At 38.2% G+C, this 20,310-nt stretch overlaps 1 protein-coding gene across 1 annotated transcript; it reads right to left on the bottom strand.

Annotated features, from left to right (window-relative positions):
• Positions 1-15,574: 15,574 nt before the first annotated feature.
• Positions 15,575-16,424, bottom strand: LOC133717230 (lachrymatory-factor synthase-like). The gene has a single exon (XM_062143908.1). It carries the CDS (start codon positions 16,362-16,364, stop codon positions 15,837-15,839), a length of 528 nt encoding a protein of 175 aa, XP_061999892.1. The 5' UTR covers positions 16,365-16,424; the 3' UTR covers positions 15,575-15,836.
• Positions 16,425-20,310: the final 3,886 nt, after the last annotated feature.

Genomic DNA, 20,310 nt, shown 5'->3' with positions numbered 1-20,310 from the left:
AAAAACTTCTTGCGACATCAAGCTCAGGTCTTGCGATGAAGACTTTTCCACAGCTTCCTCAACCTATGCTTGTTCATCTTCCTCTTCATTTTCTTCTTCACGCTGTCATCCCAAATCGTCCCTGCATCATCAGATTCAACCCCATCGGCCTCGCACAGTCCATATTGCTCCGACCCAATTTTGGAAATCAGATTCAAGCAGTACCCGAATGGAAAACTGGGGAAAATTGGCAACGACAATTCCACCTTGTCAACGCTTATAGGACCCAAATGGGGAACTTGGGATTCAGATTTGGGAGGGCCCAGATGATTGTGATGGGTAAGGGGATAGGGTTTATGTTCAGGGAAAAGATGAGTTCTTAGAGAGCTTGAGTTTCTGGTGAGTCTCCGGACATGGCTAGCAATTTGGGACTCTTCTGAAGCTTCTTTGGAATGGCAACCATTATCATCTATGAAAATCCTCCTTCCATTAACTATTATAGACTTTTACTCATTAACCTTGCATCTCCACCGTTGACCAAATTTAATCAATGAAAATTCAACGAAGGTATGAGGGAGACGGGAGTTGATTTGCTCCTGAGATGCATTTCATTGTGTTTCTGGGTTTGGAAGGAGAGGAGAGAAATAGTAAGGTGGGCATGAAAACCAGATTTGGGAGATAGGAGGGGTAAACTTGGAAATTCATGAAAATCTGATTGAGAAAATATTAAAATATTATGAAGGGAGTGTGGTTTGTAATTTGGGGAGTGCAAATTTCACTCCCCTTAAAATAACTAATTTCAATAGTGGTTGGCCCATTGATGAACATTCACCATCAGTGGATCGAATAGGCTTTGTTAGAAGATATGGAAAAAGATGACTTAAAAAATTAGAATACATGCCCAATGCTAAGAATTTGAAAATGGCATGTAAGGCCTTACACATTCCAAATTAGTTACTGCAAAGAAGCTAACATTGTCTAATCCTCTATTTATTTGAAAAATAAAAAAACACAAAAAAATGTCATCTAGTTAACAATTTCATAAAGTTTAGGATGTAGGCGTGGGGTGAGAAGGTCCTGCAATAGGGTGGAAATTCAACTCTCACCCATATCAACTAGATCCTCAGATGCAGTTGTACGTAGGGATGGCATTAAAACCCATGGGTACGGGTACCCGCGGGTAATTATTCCTTTTGGGTATCTTTTAATGGGTAATACCCATAGTTTATGGGTATGGGTATGGGTATGGGTAATTACAAAATACCCGTATAAAAATGGGTGGGTTATGGGTATACCCGTGGGTACCCAAATTTTACCCAAATACCCATATAAAATTGTAGACCACACCCAAATTTTTTTTTTAATTGAGAACTATTATTTTTCAACCAACATATGGGGCATTTTTATAATTTTCTTATTCTAAAAAAATGGGTAAATGGGTGGGTATGGGTTTTACCCATTTAGAAATGAGTGGGTAAATACCCACACCCGCTAATTATTTGATGGGTATTACCCATTGGGTATTACCCGCGAATTATTATTGGGTGGGTAATACCCAGCGGGTAATACCCAATGGGTACAAATGTCATCCTTAGTTGTACGTAATTTCAAACCCAAGTGGCAAATGAGCCATTGTAAGTTCAGTAACTTGAAGTGCAAGAAAGGTTTGTGAACATCTTTATCTGCCACTTTCAATTCAAATGGTATCAATTTAAACTCTGCCGCGCTTCAAAATCCTTCAAAATTATGTGCTATAACAAGCGAGTTTTCTTCCATTTGACATCTTTCAACAAAAAAGTATACTGCAGCCTCTCTACTTTGAATTTTACCACAAAGAGCCCCCATAGGTGTCTATTTGTTTTTCTTCAAACTTCAAATTAGAAAAATGAAACTAAGAATATTATTGGTGACAACATATTCATTCGAAGAAGCTGTCAATTTTTTTTTTTCCTGTTTGTTTTTAATTACATCAGAAACAATGTTCCAAAAATCGCTAGGCGCTAGTCGGGCGGTGGTCAAGGGATTAGCGCCCAGGCGCCTAGGCGGTTTTTAGTTTTTTTAATTTTTAATTTATTTTTATATCATATAAAAATATATATAAGAGTATATATAAAGGTTCTAAAAATTGCTAGGCGCTAGTCGGGCGGTGGTCAAGGGACTAGCGCCCAGGCGCCTAGGTGGTTTTTAATTTTTTTAATTTATAATTTATTTTTATATCATATAAAAATATATATATAAGAGTATATATAAACTTTAAATGAATATATGAAGATTTATTATAACTTATAAAAAAGAATAATAAGATATTCTATAAATATATTTTATTCCAAGATTCCAGTGTCTGCATGACTCAAATATAATCAATGAATTAAAGAGGGGAACATAGGGAAGAGTGGAAGACCAATTCATTTACTATCTATTCTCCGTCAAAAAGAAGAGAATACGTGAAAGACAAAAAAAAAAAAAAGGTTCTCTCTATTCCTCCTGCTCTCCTCCCCTCCTTTTTTCGCCGGACCAATCTCGACCTCCCCCTTCGTCAGCCCTTGCCGCCTTCCTTAACAAGCTCTCGAGCCTCCTTTGCGCCACCTTCCTCATAGAAGCTGCCGGGTTGACCTTGAAGGCTTCTCCCTCTTTATCTCCATTCTCTAACAGCTGGATCGAAATCATGAATCTCTCTCTCTCTCTCTCTCCTCTCCCTCTCTATCTCACGATTTCACTCTGGGTTGGAAATTTGAAAGCATATCTCATTCACTCAAGTACAATCTGATCTCATTGAGAATAGAGAAGATCGAATTCGTGATTCTGGAAAAAAAAAATTCATTTTTCTAAACCCAAACCGCCCAGATCCGCCTAGCCCTCTAAGTCCGCCCAGATCCGCCTAGACCAGCATAAAACTGCCTAGGCGGCCGCCCAACTCCAGCCCGCCCAACAGCTCCGATTTTCCATTACTCGAGTCGAAGAGCCGCCGCCCAGCGCCTAGGCGTCGCTTAGGCGGCCGAGTTTTAGAACACTGATCAGAAATATTTTGCATGTAGCTAGTTTGATTCCATTTATATAGTACATATTTAATTACATCAGAAAAACAAAAAGGGAAAATATTGGTGACAACATGTTCCGAAGAAGTTGTCATTTTTTATTTTAATGTTCCTTTTTTTCTTATATAATTAAAAGGGGAAATGATCATTTACCCAATTTCAGCTTAAAAATTGCCCACTTGCTCCACTAACAATTTTTTAACCCCGTTTACCCAAAACACTCTAAGAGATTATTTCCCTAATACCCAATTAATTCTTTTTTATTTATTTTTGGGACTTTTTTGCCCTCTCCTTCTTTCTCACTTAGAGGGAGAAGTCATCCTCCACCTTGCCGGACTTCGGCGACCAGTGGCCGGCCGCCGACTCCGGTGATGGGAATCCGGCGACCAGTGACCGGAATCCGGCAACCGATGACCGGAATCCGGCGACCAGTCACCGAAATCCGTAATCCGGCTACCGGACTGGTGTCGGGATTCCGGTGTCTGAATTTATTGCCCCCTAATAATACCCAGTAACCATATTATTGCCCCCCAGTAATCATATTATTGCCCCCCAATACTCATATTATTGCCTCCCAAAAATCATATTATTGCCGTCCAGTGAATTGTATAAACTCCCAAAACCAAAATGAATACACTATAGGCACAATTGATCATATTATTGCCCCCCAGTAATCATATTATTGCCCCCCAATACTCATATTATTGTCTCCTAATAATCATATTATTGCCCCAATAATCATATTATTACCCTCCAATAATCATATTATTGCCCTCAAGTGAACCAAAATGAATACATTACAGATACAAAAATAAAAAATAAAAAAATCTCAGGATACCAAAAAAAAAAAAAAAATCTGTGGGCACCCACCGGAGTGTGAGGCCGATGCAGGAGTGGTCGGGGCGTGTTTTAGGGTGACGGCGACGTTGGAGCGGAGTCGATTCGGGCTGGGATCGGAGTCGGATCGGCGTTGGGGCTGAGTTGTTGCAATGGGCCTTGGATCGTTGGATCTGTGGTTTGGGTGACGGCGACGCCGGAGGTGGATCGATCGAGTTGTTGGCCCGAAGCTGAAGGTGGGGCGCCGGAGCAGCCATGGCAGAGAGAGTCTGGTTTGAGAGAGAGAGAGAGAGAGTCTGTTTTTGGTGACGGCGGCACTCGGAGGTTCAATTCGAATCCGGATGCAGTGCTCCGATCTTGGGGCTGGCTTGGGGGACCTGGCGGTGTTGACTTGATGGAGGTGTTGGCCCGAAGCCGGAGGTGGGGCGCCGGAGCAGCCATGGCACAGAGAATGTGAGAGAGAGAGAGAGAGATAGAGATGGAGTCTGGGAGGAGAAGGGGAATCGAGAGAGAGAGATAGAGGGAGTATGAGAGCAATACTGTCAAACACTGTTAGATTGGGTAAATGGGGTTAAAAAACTCTTAGTGGAGTAAGTGGGTAATTTTTAGTCTAAAATTGGGTAAGTGGTCACGGCCCCTAATTAAAACAAGTACCATAAAAATGGAATCAAACTAACTACATGCAAAAATGAAATTATTGGTGACAACATGTTCATTCGAAGAAGTTGTCATTTTCATTTTAATTTTCCTGCTTTCTTTTTGTTCTTATGTAATGAAAATAAGTTCGTTGGCGTGAGTCATGCTGAGTAGTATTGGGATTGTGAATATTTTATTACTATTAGGAATATTCTGTTGTAATTAGTTTCCTAATAGGTCTTTGTGTATCTTGTATATTTACTCCATTCTTGGATAAGGTGAATACAATTAAGAAATTCCCAATCTCTTGGTTCCTTTTGACTTGGTATCAGAGTCGAGATCCATTCGGACTCAGTTGTGTTTTTTCCGCTGCAGATTCGATCTTTTGGTTGCTGTGGTTCTTTTGTTTTTTCTGTTCACTGGTTGCTAAGCTGATCCTTTTGTTTTGTTGGTTCTTTTGTTCGATCGTTGCTTCCCTTGTGCTTTGTGTTTTTTTGTTGGCTCCTTTGGTTGTTAATCTGAATATTTGAAGAAGAAAGAAGATGGTGGATTTGAAGATCACCGACGGGAATAGTGGAGAATCTCTGGAGTCTGGAGAGACGAGTTCTGTGGCCCGTGAGGTCGTAATTGTTCAGAATGTCACAGATAACTCGAGTTTTGGTGTCAAGCTCGATGGTACCAATTATCAGTTTTTGCAGACTCATGAAGATCCATATTCATGGGATTGGAAAGTGGAATTATGTTACCGGTAGCGCAGCAAGACCTACTGCAGGACCAAAAGTCGATGAATGGGATACGAAAATTACTAATGTGATGGGAATTATTCTCAAGGCTATGACTCTGGAGGTAATGAGATTATTTGCTAACTATGATTCTCCCAAAGCAATTTGGGATTCTGTTGCTGCTACATATTATGATGAGAGTGACTTTGCTCGTGTTCATGAATTGAATGCCAAAGCTTTCAAAACAACTCAGAGTGGACAACCTGTTGCAACTTTTTATGCGAATTTGAGGACAATTTGGCAAGAGCTTGATCAGAGAAACCTTAATCCTATGACTTGTGAAGCTGATATCAATTTCTATCGGACTGAGCAGGACAAGATGTGTGTCCATATTTTTCTTGGTGGCCTGGATCCTCACTTTGAAGGGGAAAAGAATGAGTTATTGGCTTATTGCGTCTTGCAACTCCACCTACATTGGAACAAGCTTTTGCCTATATCCGAAGAGATGAAGGTAATAAGGCTGCTGCTCAGAGCCTTCATACTGAAATTTCTAGTTTAGCAATACATGCTAGACCTCCACCTTAACCTTAGATTGGGAACTCGACCCTAGTTCCCTCTCAGAACCAGTATCAACCACGGAACCAGGGATATCAGCAAAATCAGAATTATAACCAAATGACTTGCAACTATTGCAAGGAAGTTAGCCATTTCAAGAATCAATGCCCTAAGCTGCGAAGGTTCAATTACAACAACTCTGGTTGGAGAGAAGGCAATGATACTGGAGGACGTGAAGGACGTGGTGGTGGTTAAAGAGGCAAAGCAGCAGTCCAATTGGTACCAGAACCTGACTTCTCCAACATTGAAAGGGCAAGACCCCTCAAAGGTAATGTTTCCTTGACTAAGGAAAGTCGAGGTAAAATTGGTGTTGCTTTACATGTTTCTGAATTTACTGGTAGTGATACGTGGATAATTGATTCTGGTGCGTCTGACCATATGACCTATGATAAGTCATTCTTTAGTCTATGTCATCCCCATCTATATCCTATATTTCTAATGCAAATGGTGCATCTTTTCCTGTCTTAGGTATTGGGTCTGTTCAGGTTACACCATCCATTGTATTGCAGGATGTGCTTTATGTACCCTCGTTGTCTCATCACCTTTTGTCTGTATCCCAGTTGAATTCACAAAATAAGTGCTCTGTAACCTTTTACCCAATGTATGTTATTTTTCAAAATTTGTGCACCAGGGTGATCATTGGCAAGGGAGACCTGAGAGGGAGACTGTTTCACTTGGATTGCATGTACGCAGAGCCAACACAAGCACCAGAACAGCCCTTGGCCCTGACATTGAGTTCTGACCGATTGAGTGAGCTATGGTTATGGCACAGACGTTTGGGTCATCCATCTTTTGGAGTTATGAAGAAGTCCATCCTTCATTGTTTCTGGGAGTTAGTGAGTCTAGCTTGCATTGTGAAACTTGTGCTTTGGCTAAGAGTTATAGGTCTAGTTATCCTTTGAGTTTTCATTCTAGTATGCCTATTTATGGGGTCCTTCTAAACATTCTACCCTTTCTGGAATGTGATATTTTGTGTTATTCATTGATGATTTTATTCGATTATCTTGAGCGGTGTTGCTTAAGTCCAAAGATTCTGTTTTTTCTGCTTTTACAGCATTCCATAATCTTATTTGTACTCAATATGATGCTCGTGTTAAAATCTTTCGTTCTGATAATAGGGGTGAGTTTCTTAACCATTCTTTTCATGAGTATTTCCAACACTATGGCATAATACACCAAACTTCGTGTCCACACACCTGAGCAAAATGGGGTGTCTGAACGGAAAAATTGCCATCTCCTGGACATAGCTCGGTCTGTCCTCCTGAGTGCTAACATGCCTAAGTACCTTTGGGGAGAGGTTGTGTTGTGTGCGTCTCATCTGATCAATCATCTCCCATCAGCCCCTCTTCAAGGTCGTGTTCCGCTTGATGTCTTGTCTAAATACGTCTCTATTCCATCATCAAACACTCTTCCTGCTCGTGTCTTTGGTTATGTTACTTATGTCCATCTGTATAAGAATCAAAGGTCAAAATTGGATGCTAGAACCCTTAAGTGCGTGTTTGTGGGGTATGGTTCTCATCAGAAAGGCTACAAATGTTATCACCCTTAGTCCTAAAAATTTTATGTCACCATGGATGTTACGTTCAGTAAAGATGCATGTTATTTTTTTACCTCATGTGACTCCTCGGTAGGGGGAGGGGTCCTGTTATTATGAAGATTTGTTCAGTGAGCAAGATGGAAGACTAGAATCTGAATCCTTAAGGCTAGAGTTTTTTTGGCACAGAACTAGAAAAGAAGATAGTGGGCCACCGACTGGTCAGCCCAACTCCACCGACCAATCGTTTAATTCAGTAGAAGACGCGAACACGAACAGCAGCTTACCGACCGGTCGCACCAAATCCACCGACCGGTCACTCGGTTTAGCACTTGAACCAGGAGAAAATAGAAGTTCACCGACCGGTTGAATTGATTCCACCGATCGGTCGCCCCATGTAGAAAGTAAACTCAGGGAAGAATAGGATTTGAGCGGTCACGGTTTACCAACTGGTCGGATCGACCGTGAGATTTTACCCAGTCGACCGGATAAATCTAACCAATAGGTCGGAGGACCCGTTTCTCATTCTATTTCTATTGCCGCTGATCCTATTTTGAACGCACCTGCAGTTCTCGATGCTGCAAACATTGTTTTGAACAATTCTCCAGTCTCCCCTTCTCCTTTAGTCGTGGTCTCTCCTGCTCAATCGTCACTCGAAGTATTTTCTAACCCTTCTTTGACTCATAGTTCTTCTGTGTCAAATAGTGTTCCTTCGTCTGTGTCAGATGGCCTCCCAACCAGAAGTTTGCCTACCCGGTCAACCCGTGGTCAGCCCCCGAAACACTATGAACCTACTCTAAATGCGAAATCTAGATACCCTATTGCTAATTTTGTGTCGACCCATAGGTTGTCTAAACTGTATAAATGTTGCCTTTGTGAAGACATTATTTCTTCTTTCTTACTTTCTTCCCAATTTTTTACTTTAAGAATATTCATCTATCTTGATTCTAAGTATTCTATTTCAGAATGATTTTCAGAATTAGATGAGATTCTTCTTCTTCAGACCAGACAGAGTAAACTAACCTATCATCAGCTACCTCGTAGCCTTTCATATTTGATTTTTCTACTATAAGTTCATAATCTTCAAATAGAGCTTTTGTAGATCTTTTTTATTTTTTTTTTTTTCTGGACATTCATTAGCATAATGTCCTTCAGCTTTACATAACCAACATCTGTATTCTTTCTTTCCTGGTTTCTTCTGATGATTGTTTTGATGATTATTTTTTTTTTTTGAAGAATTTCTTTTTTGGATCTATATCTTGTTTCTTGAAGTTAGAGCTTTTCTTAAACTTCCAATTCTTTTTGTGTTCACTTTTTCTGAACCTTTTTTAGTAATATTTTTCTTTTCTTTTCTTGTGAAACTTAGATTCATGACATCCCCAGTTGGTGGGCATATCCAGTATTCCATAACAGAAGTTTTCAACTCCTTTGAGCTGCTTTTTGGCCATTTTGGGTCTAAGATTTGCTTTGCATTGTTCTTTTAGTAATTGCCTGATTCTGTCGACAATTCCTCCTACTGAAAATCTTTCAATTGGTTTTTCAGTTATACTTTCTCTCATAGTTGTTCTCCATGGTTTAGAAAGTTTTCTGTGTAACAAGTTCACTAGATTAGTGTTTTCTAGCTCACCTATTGTACAATAGTATTCTTGAAATTCATTTAGATATTCTTCAAAATATCGCGTGTCGCAAATCTTGAGAGCATAAATGTTTGATTTGGCTGTTTCTCTAGCCTTTTCACTTATGTTTGAGATCTCCACAGAACTGATCATATAGTGGTACTGCAAAATCATATGGGAATTTTGAGTTTTTGATATGTTCTAACCAGTCTTTTCCTCTTTCAGTTTCTTTGAAAGAGAAGTAATATTTTTTGGCTACTCCAGTAAGAGTAGTTTCAAAATACACCTGAAGATCTGGTGCTTCAAATTTTCCAAGGGTGAGAGCTGCAACCATCATGAGGCTATCCACCCATGGAAAATTCTACAAAATGTTAACGTATGACATGCATACAATTGCCTTAAAAGTGGTAATTTGAGTCCTCAAAATAGTAATATTAGTCCTCAAAGTGGTAACATGAGTCCTTAAAGTGATAAATTTTCTTAGTTACCACATGAGTCCTCAAAATAGTAATATTAGTCCTCAAAGTGGTAACATAAGTCCTTAAAGTGGTAAATTTTCTTAGTTTACCATATGAGTCCTCAAAATAGTAATATTAGTCCTCAAAGTGGTAACATGAGTCCTTAAAGTGGTAAAAATAGTTGATGTATGAGAAATGTTAACATACTATACCTTTACCCATCCACCCATTGATCAATAGCTTTTCTTTTATCTAGAGCTTTGTCAAGATTCAGCCATATACCATAATTTGTAATTGGTACTCTAGCCAGATTATCCTCTGGACAAATCTTTGAGAATTTATTTCTTGTTGTTTACCTGTAGGGGCTTTCTGTATAGAGAGTTTCAGTTTTCCCTTTTCTCTAGTAATGAAAGTTTTGGAATTGGAGCTAGCTGTCTCCTTTTTTCATTTCTATATCTTGATAGGGAAGGACTTTTCTTACCTTTCCTACTTTGAAATTTTTTATTTCTTCAATTAGTTGCTCTAACCGAGTTGTATCTTTGCAAGATTCTACTTCATCATAGAGTTCATAGAGCTTTTCTGCTCTAAGCATATTTACTGATCTATTTAGATAAGCTTCTAGTTCCTCTTCTGTAATAGGATATGTTGGTTCTTCTATAACAAATTTAGTGCCGCTAGTACTGCTGCATCTTCTAAAATTTCTATTTATCCTGATATTTTCAGGACATACATCACATTTTTTGTGATCAACGAACTTTAGACTGATATCTCCAGTCTTTCTACTTTCATAAATTGCTGCTTTAGCACTTTCTGGTGGTTTCTTTGGACCAGATAATTTCCATTCGATAGGAAAAGTCACTTCATTCTAAGTAACCTTATGAATTTGTTGCGAATGGTTCTTTTAACTGATGAGGAATCCAGTAGTGAGACCTGGAATATTTGATATCCTTGTTTTAGGCTCTACTGCATGTGGTACTCATCAATTTATAGTATATTCTGTATACTATTGCAAGTTCTTGCATATTTTCTTTCATTGTTATGCCATCTGTTTTGACTCTCAGTCTTAAACAGTGAGCAGCATCTTTCAAGCTGGTTGAGAAATTTGGAAAACAGTTGAAATATGCCACTTGATTGCAAAAAGATGCTTCAAGATTTCCCAATACTCTAGCTTGAAAATCTGTTAGTCTATTGTCTTGTAAGACACATAGAACTGAACAGTTTATGCCTTCTCATGCATGAAATTTTATGCCAACTTGGACTGCTCCCATATGCATAAATTGATAATTCTTTGCTTTGGCTCTAACAACTTCTTGAGGAGTGATCATTAAGAGATCTGTTTCTCTGTTGTAGATGGAGTTGTAAATTCCATTAATTTGAAATAGTGGCTATCCATCAATTTAAATTTTCCTCTTTTATAGATTTGTTTGAAATCTAATTTCGGAATTGAAGAGCTTTTCACCTCTTGTTCTATTTCATTGTATTCAAATTCTTCTACATTTAGGAGTTGTACTCCTTTCTTTTTCCCAAAGATTCTCATCATTTTAACATCTCTTGCTACCAAGTGTTTTGGTTCTTCATATTTGACACTAGTCAAACTTGTTGTTGGTTCTAGAAAAATCATGTTTGGAATAGGATTCTTCTAAGGTCTTTCTAATGGTTTGAACCCATTAGATTTCTTAGATTTTACTGGAAGCTTTTTCTTACCCTTCAGTAAATGTTTCATAGAATCCAATAACCTGGGGTTTCTCTCCTGAGTCTAGATCTAAAATCTTGTAGCTTTCTCAACTTTTCTCTTTCTTCTGCTAATTCTTTACTAGTTTCTTTGCAAATTGCTAATAAGTCTAGCCTTGAAATGACTGAAATTATGAATGGTGAAAATTAAATTTTTACCTTTGAATATAGAGGATGAATTTCAGTTGTAATTTGTTAAACAGCGACAAGCGTGGCCCGTGGCCCACCATTGTACCGATACTGTCCCAACTTAACCACCCATTAGCTGTTGGGTTTTAATCACAAAAGGCCTCGGCACAATTGGGTAAGAGCTACCCACTTATAAGTTATATTTTATTTGTCACTTTTCCAATGTGGGATCTTTCCTCTCCAACACGCCCTCTCACGCGCAACCTAACTCTAGATCTGCACGTGAAATTTATTAACAATCCAATTCCCACATTGGAAATTAGGACATAAGTCTCATATTGGAGACTTGGCCAATATAACAATCCAAGGCCCACATCGGACACTTGGTAACAATCCAATCGGAATTTTCCGATGGCAATATAAGGAACTCAAATTCGGGCCCATGATAACTGGAGATATAATTGGAGAGGGACCCGCTCTGATACCATGTTAAATAGCGGCAAGCGTGGCCCGTGGCCCACCATTGTACCGATACTGTCCCAACTTCTAAGTGGGTGGCTCTTACCCAATTGAACCGAGGCCTTTTGTGATTAAAACTCAACACCTAATGGGTGGTTTTAATCACAAAAGGTCTCGGTTCAATTGGGTAAGAGCCACCCACTTAGAATTTATATTTTATTTGCCACTTTTCCAATGTGGGATCTTTCCTCTCCAATATAATTGATATCTAAACAAATAACTTCAAGGTCTGAGCCCACCACGCTCCGTCAATAAATTTAGAGTTTAAAAATACCATTCACAGTAATAAAAAGATGGTGAAAGGTAAAAAGGGTACTAATGGTATAATTTTAAGTGAATTGAAAAGTTGGGAAGAAAAAGGAAAAAGTTTTGTGTGAAAGCGGATAAAAATAAGTTAGTAGGGTGTATGAGAAGTATTTTGGTAGAAAGTGGGTAAGTGATCATTATCCCAAGAATATCCAGGCTCTTGGCAAGTCCACTTATTTTTTGCATGATCATTGGCACTCTTGAGTCCCCTTGCTTCCCAGGTTGGGGCCTGATGCTATTATTAACTCTGGTATTCCTTCTAATAGTGGTTGGCTATTTTGTAAGGGGTAAGTCTTGGTGCTGGCTAAGCCTGGCAACGTGCGGGTTCTTAACGGGCCGACCCGATAAGAATCAATTAGCTTAACGGGCAGACCCGGTAAGAACCAGTTAGCTTAACGGGTTTCGTGGGTTAAACCCGGCGGGTTTGCGGGTTATCCGTTGGAACCCATTAAGACCCGTAAACTTTTTTTTTTTTTTTTTACTTTTTATTAAAGCAACTAGAACCAGTTAAGACTTATGTATATAATTTTTTTGACAACAACATCACTACATCACAAGGCACTGCAAGTAGCTTTTTTGACATTGAAAGGCAATCAAGTTGCCTATAAGAACGAAACAAGAATATACAATTAATTACCATTCAAACAGAAAAGGGAGATTCCAACATTCAAAAGGTAACTATTGGCTCTGCAATAACTATTTGTCATAGTCAAAGTAGTATTAGATCTGAAGATAGTCATAAGGTGCTGTATATAAAGCAGTCCTCCAAGAAGATTACTAATTCAAAGTTGAAGATCTACATACATACACACGCGGGAGTAGACCATAGCATCGCGTATTTTTACAATTAATGCCTCGTTTGGTAATGCTTGCTAGAATAAGATAAAGTTTGAGAGTAAATCAAATTTAAAAAAATTAAAAATCCTAAAAGTTTGCTAGAAATGAGTTTTTGGGAAGGGTTTTGAGTTAACGGGTTCCAACGGGTTTAGCACGCAAAGCCCGTTAATTTGCTAGGTTTTTTTTAGCCCGTATTAATAAACGGGCGGGTTTGTGCGGGTTTTTAGCTTGCGGATATCGTGCGGGTTTGCGGGTTATGGGTTTAAATGTCAGGCCTAGTGCTGGCCTATTTCGTACAGTTCTGCCTTTCTTGAAGTTGTAAAGAATCTAGAAGGTATCTATCCCAATTCTAGTTGCAAGGATTGCTTTATGTGGTTAGCCTCTACAACTGGAAAATTCTCTACAGCTTTAGCGCTGGATCACTTTTAGTATCATTATCCTTCTGTTGACTGGGCAAAGCTTATCTGGTTAAAAATAATATACCAAGACCCAGTTTTATCCTTTGGTTGGTTGTCCATGGTAAGCTTGCTATTCTCGACAAAGTCATTGTTTATTCACCTCATATCAGTCCTCTCTGCCCTCTTTGTGGTTTGTTTCTAGAGAATATCAATCATCTTTTCTTTGCCTGCTCTTTCTCGCTACATATTTGGAAGAAAGTTCTTTGTTCTTGTGGGGTGAGTTGATTGAATCCTCTATGACCTTTATTTGTTGAATGGGCTTCTTCTCGGTGGGGCATAATCCATTCAAACAAGCTAGGCATATTCAAAATTTATGAAAAGTACGTTTTATGGCATATTCAAAAAATAAAAATCTAGGACTAGGATTACCTCTATCTAGCTATCTGGCTCAACCTTCGCTCCATAGATTCAAACAAGGCAGCAAACATACCAATCTATCAAAAGTTCTATGGCATGTTAAAAATAAAAAAAATAAAAATTTAATTGTGTTTCAGAGTATTAAAATTCCGAAATTAAAAACGGTTAGACTATAAATTATTCACAGTATGTTCCATCAATAAGTAGTTCAATGTCCGAACTTCAAAGTACTATATAAAGGAAAATTCTACAATGTGTTAACGTATGACATGCATACAATTGCCTTAAAAGTGGTAAAATGAGTCCTAAAAATAGTAATATTAGTCCTTAAAGTAGTAACATGAGTCCTTAAAGTGGTAAATTTTCTTAGTTACCACATGAGTCCTCAAAATAGTAATATTAGTCCTCAAAGTGGTAACATGAGTCCTTAAAGTGGCAAATTTTCTTAGTTTACCATATGAGTCCTCAAAATAGTAATATTAGTCCTCAAAGTAGTAACATGAGTCCTTAAAGGGGTAAAAATAGTTGATGTATGAGAAATGTTAACATACCATAGGTTTACCCCTATATAAAACACCCTGTATCTGTAGCTATAAGATATATGAGCGATGTACATACAAATGGAATTAATATACCTAGTTCCCAAGTTTGAGTTTCTAAGGAGAATTGTGTGGACATATTTATTTTGGAATCTTCTGTATTTTGGTGAATATATCATGTACACGTATCACTCGCCCAAAAGGATAATTTTTTTGCGGCTCGCGATGCTACATGTAATGCAGTACTATCCAACGTCACTTCGTCGATTCATACAAAAGAATTGACAAGATATGGAAACCAATACATTGAACATTTTCCATGTGTATAACGTGTAGAATTTAATAATAAAATTTGAAGTTGTAACTACCTTGCACGCACCTGCAAAACCGTGTGTGTAGGGTGTTGAAGAATTCATTTTCGTTTTTTTCTAATACAAAAGTCCTTGCAATGAATTATTGAAGAAGTCGATCACATGTTGTGGTATCTCATCCGGGTAAAAAAAGTTTCGCCTAAATTAACTTGTAACAAGGAGTATGTAATCACATTGTGCATAAAATAAAGTAATGGAGTCTATGATGATTTTATTTTTGTTCAAAAAGTCTGATAAATGAGTTTGTGTGTTACCCTAATTAAGTCGATCGTGAGATTCACTATGCACTGTACAGACGCAGGGCCAAAGCCTCACTATGCAATGAAGTTTTTCCAAAATTCTAAAAGGAGAGTACTCATTTTAGTTCTGTGAAAAATGGAATTATCTCTAAAATGATCCTAATAAAATCCCCTCTCTTTTCTTCTGTAATTCCATAAAATCCTAAAGTTTCCATGAAGTGATTTTATAAGAATGTGACTCAAAACAAACAATTATGCTATGTAAAACTAAAATAAGATTGTACTCAATCTAAGAACATAAAACATAATTAAGATTGATTATCATAAGCATTAACACTGAGATAAACAAAATATAAATCATGTATACCAACTTGAATTAATCATGATATATCTTCTCCTCTATCCAATCCTGTATGAAAACTTTTATAGGGTAAAGCTTATGAATAGCGTGATGATTGATAGAGCAGAGATCTAAGACTTTTATAGGCATCAAGGACTAGGTACCTCCCATTTGTCCTAATTGATGTAGGCTTTTGTCAAACTATTTCATGTACATTTAGGATTACTATATAATTAAGTAATCAACAATATATACCGTATTCACTAGTGATTATACATAAAGAGGTCACAGATTTGAATAATTAAAACATTGTCTAATTACGTATACTGCAAATAAGGTAGCTAACTTGTTGTGATCCATAGTGAACATTGATCGATAAGTCCATGTTAATTCTTACATGCGATTGAACTCTTAATTTGAATACACATAGATCTAAATCGATCTCTTAGCTCATTTGTAAAAATTCAAATGATTACAATACCTTCTTCTCAAAACAAAAACAAAAAATGACTACAATACCAAACAACCAGATTATATATATCCTTAGTTCAACATCCACCCATAAATACAAAAGCTAGCTAGCTAGTAGTAGATGGAAAGGCATCATGCTCCATCTTTTTTGCCATGGATAGCAGACAAGAGTCGAGAAGAGATACGTAATCTCCAAACCTCCATCCCTCAATCGGATCACAAACAAACGACCACTCAATCTTGCACCCGCGGCGGCTTTGGTCGTTATTCCCATCCAGATCCAATACTTGCATGGTTGCAACATATGACTTGAGCCCCCAGTTGTTGTCAAGTATCTCGTAGCTCAAACACCGCCTGACTGGATCGATCATCAGTAGCTTCTCTTTAGCTGAGAACTTGATCGTGTCCAACGTCTGATCATCTTCGTCATCATCATGGTCACGGTGCCCGCAGTAGCGAACCAGGCCAGGTTGGCCGGGGACTCCCTCCACATGATAACTGGTCTCAAGACTTTGGAACCACTTATGTATGTTGCAGAAATCTGCCAAGAGAGGCCAAACTTCTTCTGCTGCCGGGCCTTTCAGCTCAGCTGACGTTTTGCCTTCCCATTTGGGTAGCTGACTTTCTTCCTCCATGAGAGAATTTAACAGAAACAAGAGAAATAACGTGAAGCAAAGTAATAAATATACAAACGAGTCTTCGCTCTTCATGCATATATATACAGTTATACACACAGATCAATGCGTTGTATAGGTCAATTACTGCTCACATGGGTGGTTGATTGTGATTTGAGTGAGACTCGCCGACAAAAGTAATGAATTCCACACGTTATAAACGTGTGATATACAAATTTCTTTTTTATTCTTGCCAGTTGGTTTGATATATTTTAAGGTAAGTTCGGTAATGCCTTTATAAGTGTCAAAGTTTGCTATGATACATGTCGACGAAGAGGAGAATTTGGTTTCTGAATTTTGCCCCATGTAACTAAGGACTGTGCTCTTAGCACTTCAATTACCACGTTAATGCAATGTGTGGCTGCACATCTATACTATATTTAGTTTTGTTGGGGTGAATTTGCGTCTTGACATGGTAATTCTATTGACTAGTTACTCTCTAGATTGTAATAAATCATTGGTGGTGTTGTAAGAATTACTATACTAAGACGCAAATCCACAGGACATGCAAATATTGTCCTCGGCTTCATTTCTAGCAGTTCTTGGGCATCATTCTCTAGTTCAAGATAATATTCTCCACTGGTGATCGTTAAGCCATAGAAAAGATGAAAAAAAAATGTGAAAGAATTGAAGTAAAATACACGCTTTGTCGAGAAACTACTTTCGTGCCGTCGTGCTACGTTATTAGTCAAACGGACCAATTAATCAGAGCTAGCAGGCGTGGTTGTGGGGATTCCTTTGTATTATACATAGGAGACATATCTTAGGAAGAGGGAAGTGCCTGGCCATGGTACGTCCTCAAGAAAATCGACTTGCTAAAAAAAAAAAACAAACAAACAAAACTGAATCAAAGAGCTCTGCAGCTTCTGAAGAGAAGCCGATCAACCAGGATGGGAGAGCAGAGCGTTGTCAACAAACACCTGTGTCCAATATTAGACCTCCCCAGCATGACTAGCAAAAGGTTCGAGAAGCTGAAATTACGAAAAATGCTTCCTCTGGGCATCCGCGCGCTGCAATACGTACTTATGGGCTTGACTTCTGTAAAGGCAGCAAATTCAATGACCTAACAGAAAAGGTTCCAGAAGAGGTGTGCTCTTACTTTAATTTCGTTCTTTCTGACTCCGTCTTAGGGCTTCTAGCTAGTCGCCTGCCAGGTCCTGGTTTCTAGAGTTTCAGTATATTATTAGGGTATGATACATATCCATTGTCTTTTGTAGAGGAGGGGTCGTCTAGGATACCTTGATGTATGTCATATCCTTATTTTTCTATTTTTTAATAAATTAATGCAGTGAAAACCTGTTGAACTGGTTAACAGGTTATCCACTTAAATGTTGACACAAGTCATTTTTTAAAATAAAATTTACCATATTAACAACACATTCTATCTTTTTTTTTTTTTTTTTTTTTTTTGAGGGAAATGGAATCAGGTTCCAATATATTACGACGTCACAGCGTCAAGCTAGAGGGTTTCAAGAAACCACTCATAGTACAAGTACAAGCACAATACAAACTGCGCAAAGCAGCCAGAACTAACTGCCAAAAGCAGCCAGATTATTTCTAGCCAACAAAACAAAAACCTAAAGGAACTGCAGAAAAGAAAAGCAAATAAAAAAACTTTCCTAACCCTACCCTATCTTAAGATGGAACCACTATCCTGAGCATCTTGAAGCCTAAGACCCAAATGGTGTACGTCGCAACACAACAACACAGAGCACGGTAACATCCAGAAGACAGAAATAAGGCTAGAAAAAATGACTACCTCCACAAAAGCCCAATCCAGCCCAACTAAGTGAGAAGGAAGAGGAGAACTGGGCCAAGGCCCAGATCACCAGGCTGCAACCACAACCCAGTAAGGTAGAGGTCCAAGCCCACTACCAAATCCAACTTCCTCACACCAGCCGGACCAGACCAACCGTCAAAGAAGGCAGCCCCGCCGTTCACCATTCTGACGGCCTCCATCTCTCCTCCACCATCGATGGGTCGCCTAAAGACCGGGCCGAAAGCCTACTTCAAAAAACGATCAACGGAACCTGGTACCCGACTGAATTGCACCCGCTCTCGAAGCCGCACGAGCTCGCGTCACCGCCGCGACCAAAGCCTCAACAGACTGAACCACCGAACCCTACACAGGAGCACCACCACGATCGACTGCTCAGATCCCGATCTGCACCAACCCAGAGAGCCCCGATTGGAACAAACTCGGAACAAACCCGCCGCCGCTGAACCAAAGCTTGGAACGAGCCCAGACCGCACGATCCAGACCAAAATCCACACCGCTGTCGCACCGTCGTCGTACACCACCCGGGAGAGCGCCGCAGCCTTGCCTGGTCTGGGGAGCGAAGCTGCACCACCGCCAGCAACACGAAATCCTAGGTTTCATAAACCGAGGTTGCTCCAAGAAAACCGGAGCCTCCCCTACTTTGACTTCACGTTTTTTGACCTCAACAACACATTCTATCTTGATATGTAATATTGTTCAGAAACATGTAACAAATATTGTCAAAATAATAAATTACATCTAGTAGAACTAAAATTACGACTTATAACCAGACTTATTGTGGTTATTGTAATTGAGTGGTCAAAGATGTAAATATCATAGTTGGACAACTTTTATCAAATGGAGAACATTGATTATCAAATGGAGAACCTCCTTACAATACTGAGTACTTACATATCTTTTGGTCTAATATTAATTTTACCATGTTCACAACACAAATGTTATCGGAATTGTAAAATGATTGATAATCTTGTAAATGATGTAGTTTTTGAAGTAATTATTTCAAATAGAACAAAAATTATCACTTGTACATCAATTGTTGGGGTTGTGGTAAAATGTATGGTCATTGTAGTAATCATTTCATTAATGATAAAAACATAAACATTTACCACTGTGACAACAAATTTGTTGTCAGACTTGTTAAATTGTCCATAAACTAGTACATTAGAGCATCTTTAGCAATGATAGCCATATTTTAGTTAAATTTTAGCTAAAATAGCTAGAAAGTCATTTTGGCTAGCCACTTTAGAAATACGTCTGTATCAATGCTCTCTATTTTAGCTAATTTTGAATTTATATTATTTTTTAAATGATGATTAAAGAGTTTAAATGTATTTATAAATTACATAAAATAACTTAAAAGGAATGTTTCAAATTATAGAGAGTCTCATCTCGCTCTCTATATTTAGGAGCGAGATAGCTAAAAGTTATAATAGAGAGCCACTTAGGAGTCTGGTGCAGTTGCTAAAATAGATAAAAAGCTAAACATGCTCTCCAAAATAGCTAAGGAGCTAAAATAGAGAGTCTGCTAAAGATGCTCTTAGTTAGGTGGAGTAATTACTACAAATAGAACAAAAATTACAGTTTTTACATCAATTGACGTGGATTGTGGTAAAATGCATGATTATTGAAGTAATCATTTCATTAATGACAAAAACATAAAGATTTACCACTCTGACAACAAATTTGTTGTCACACTTGTTAAATTGTCCATAAACTAGTACATAGGTTGTAGATGGAGTAATTACTACAATTTGAACAAAAACTATCGTTTTTATATCAATTATTGTAGTTTGTGGTAAATTACATCGACTGAAAGTAATTACAACTTTGACGATGGATATTACACAATATATTACTTTAATTACGCAAGGGAGAACTTCTTTACACCAGTGAGAACATGCGTGGTGGTTTACCTATATGATAACACATTGTGGTAACATTTGTAAATTAGTTCAAAAAGCAGTAATAACAAGTTGTACATGAAGTAGTTACTATATCTAAAACAAAGATTATCTATTTTTACATTAATTATTGTAAAAATAATTCAGTGATGAAGTTGTTGTAATTAGTTATGAAATTTTAGATGAAGATTATGACTATGGATGTACCATAACTACACCAAAACCT

The sequence above is a fragment of the Rosa rugosa genome, chromosome 6 (genome assembly GCF_958449725.1).
Source record: "Rosa rugosa chromosome 6, drRosRugo1.1, whole genome shotgun sequence".
Taxonomy (NCBI): domain Eukaryota; kingdom Viridiplantae; phylum Streptophyta; class Magnoliopsida; order Rosales; family Rosaceae; genus Rosa; species Rosa rugosa.
This window is presented reverse-complemented; position numbering and strand designations above follow the sequence as displayed.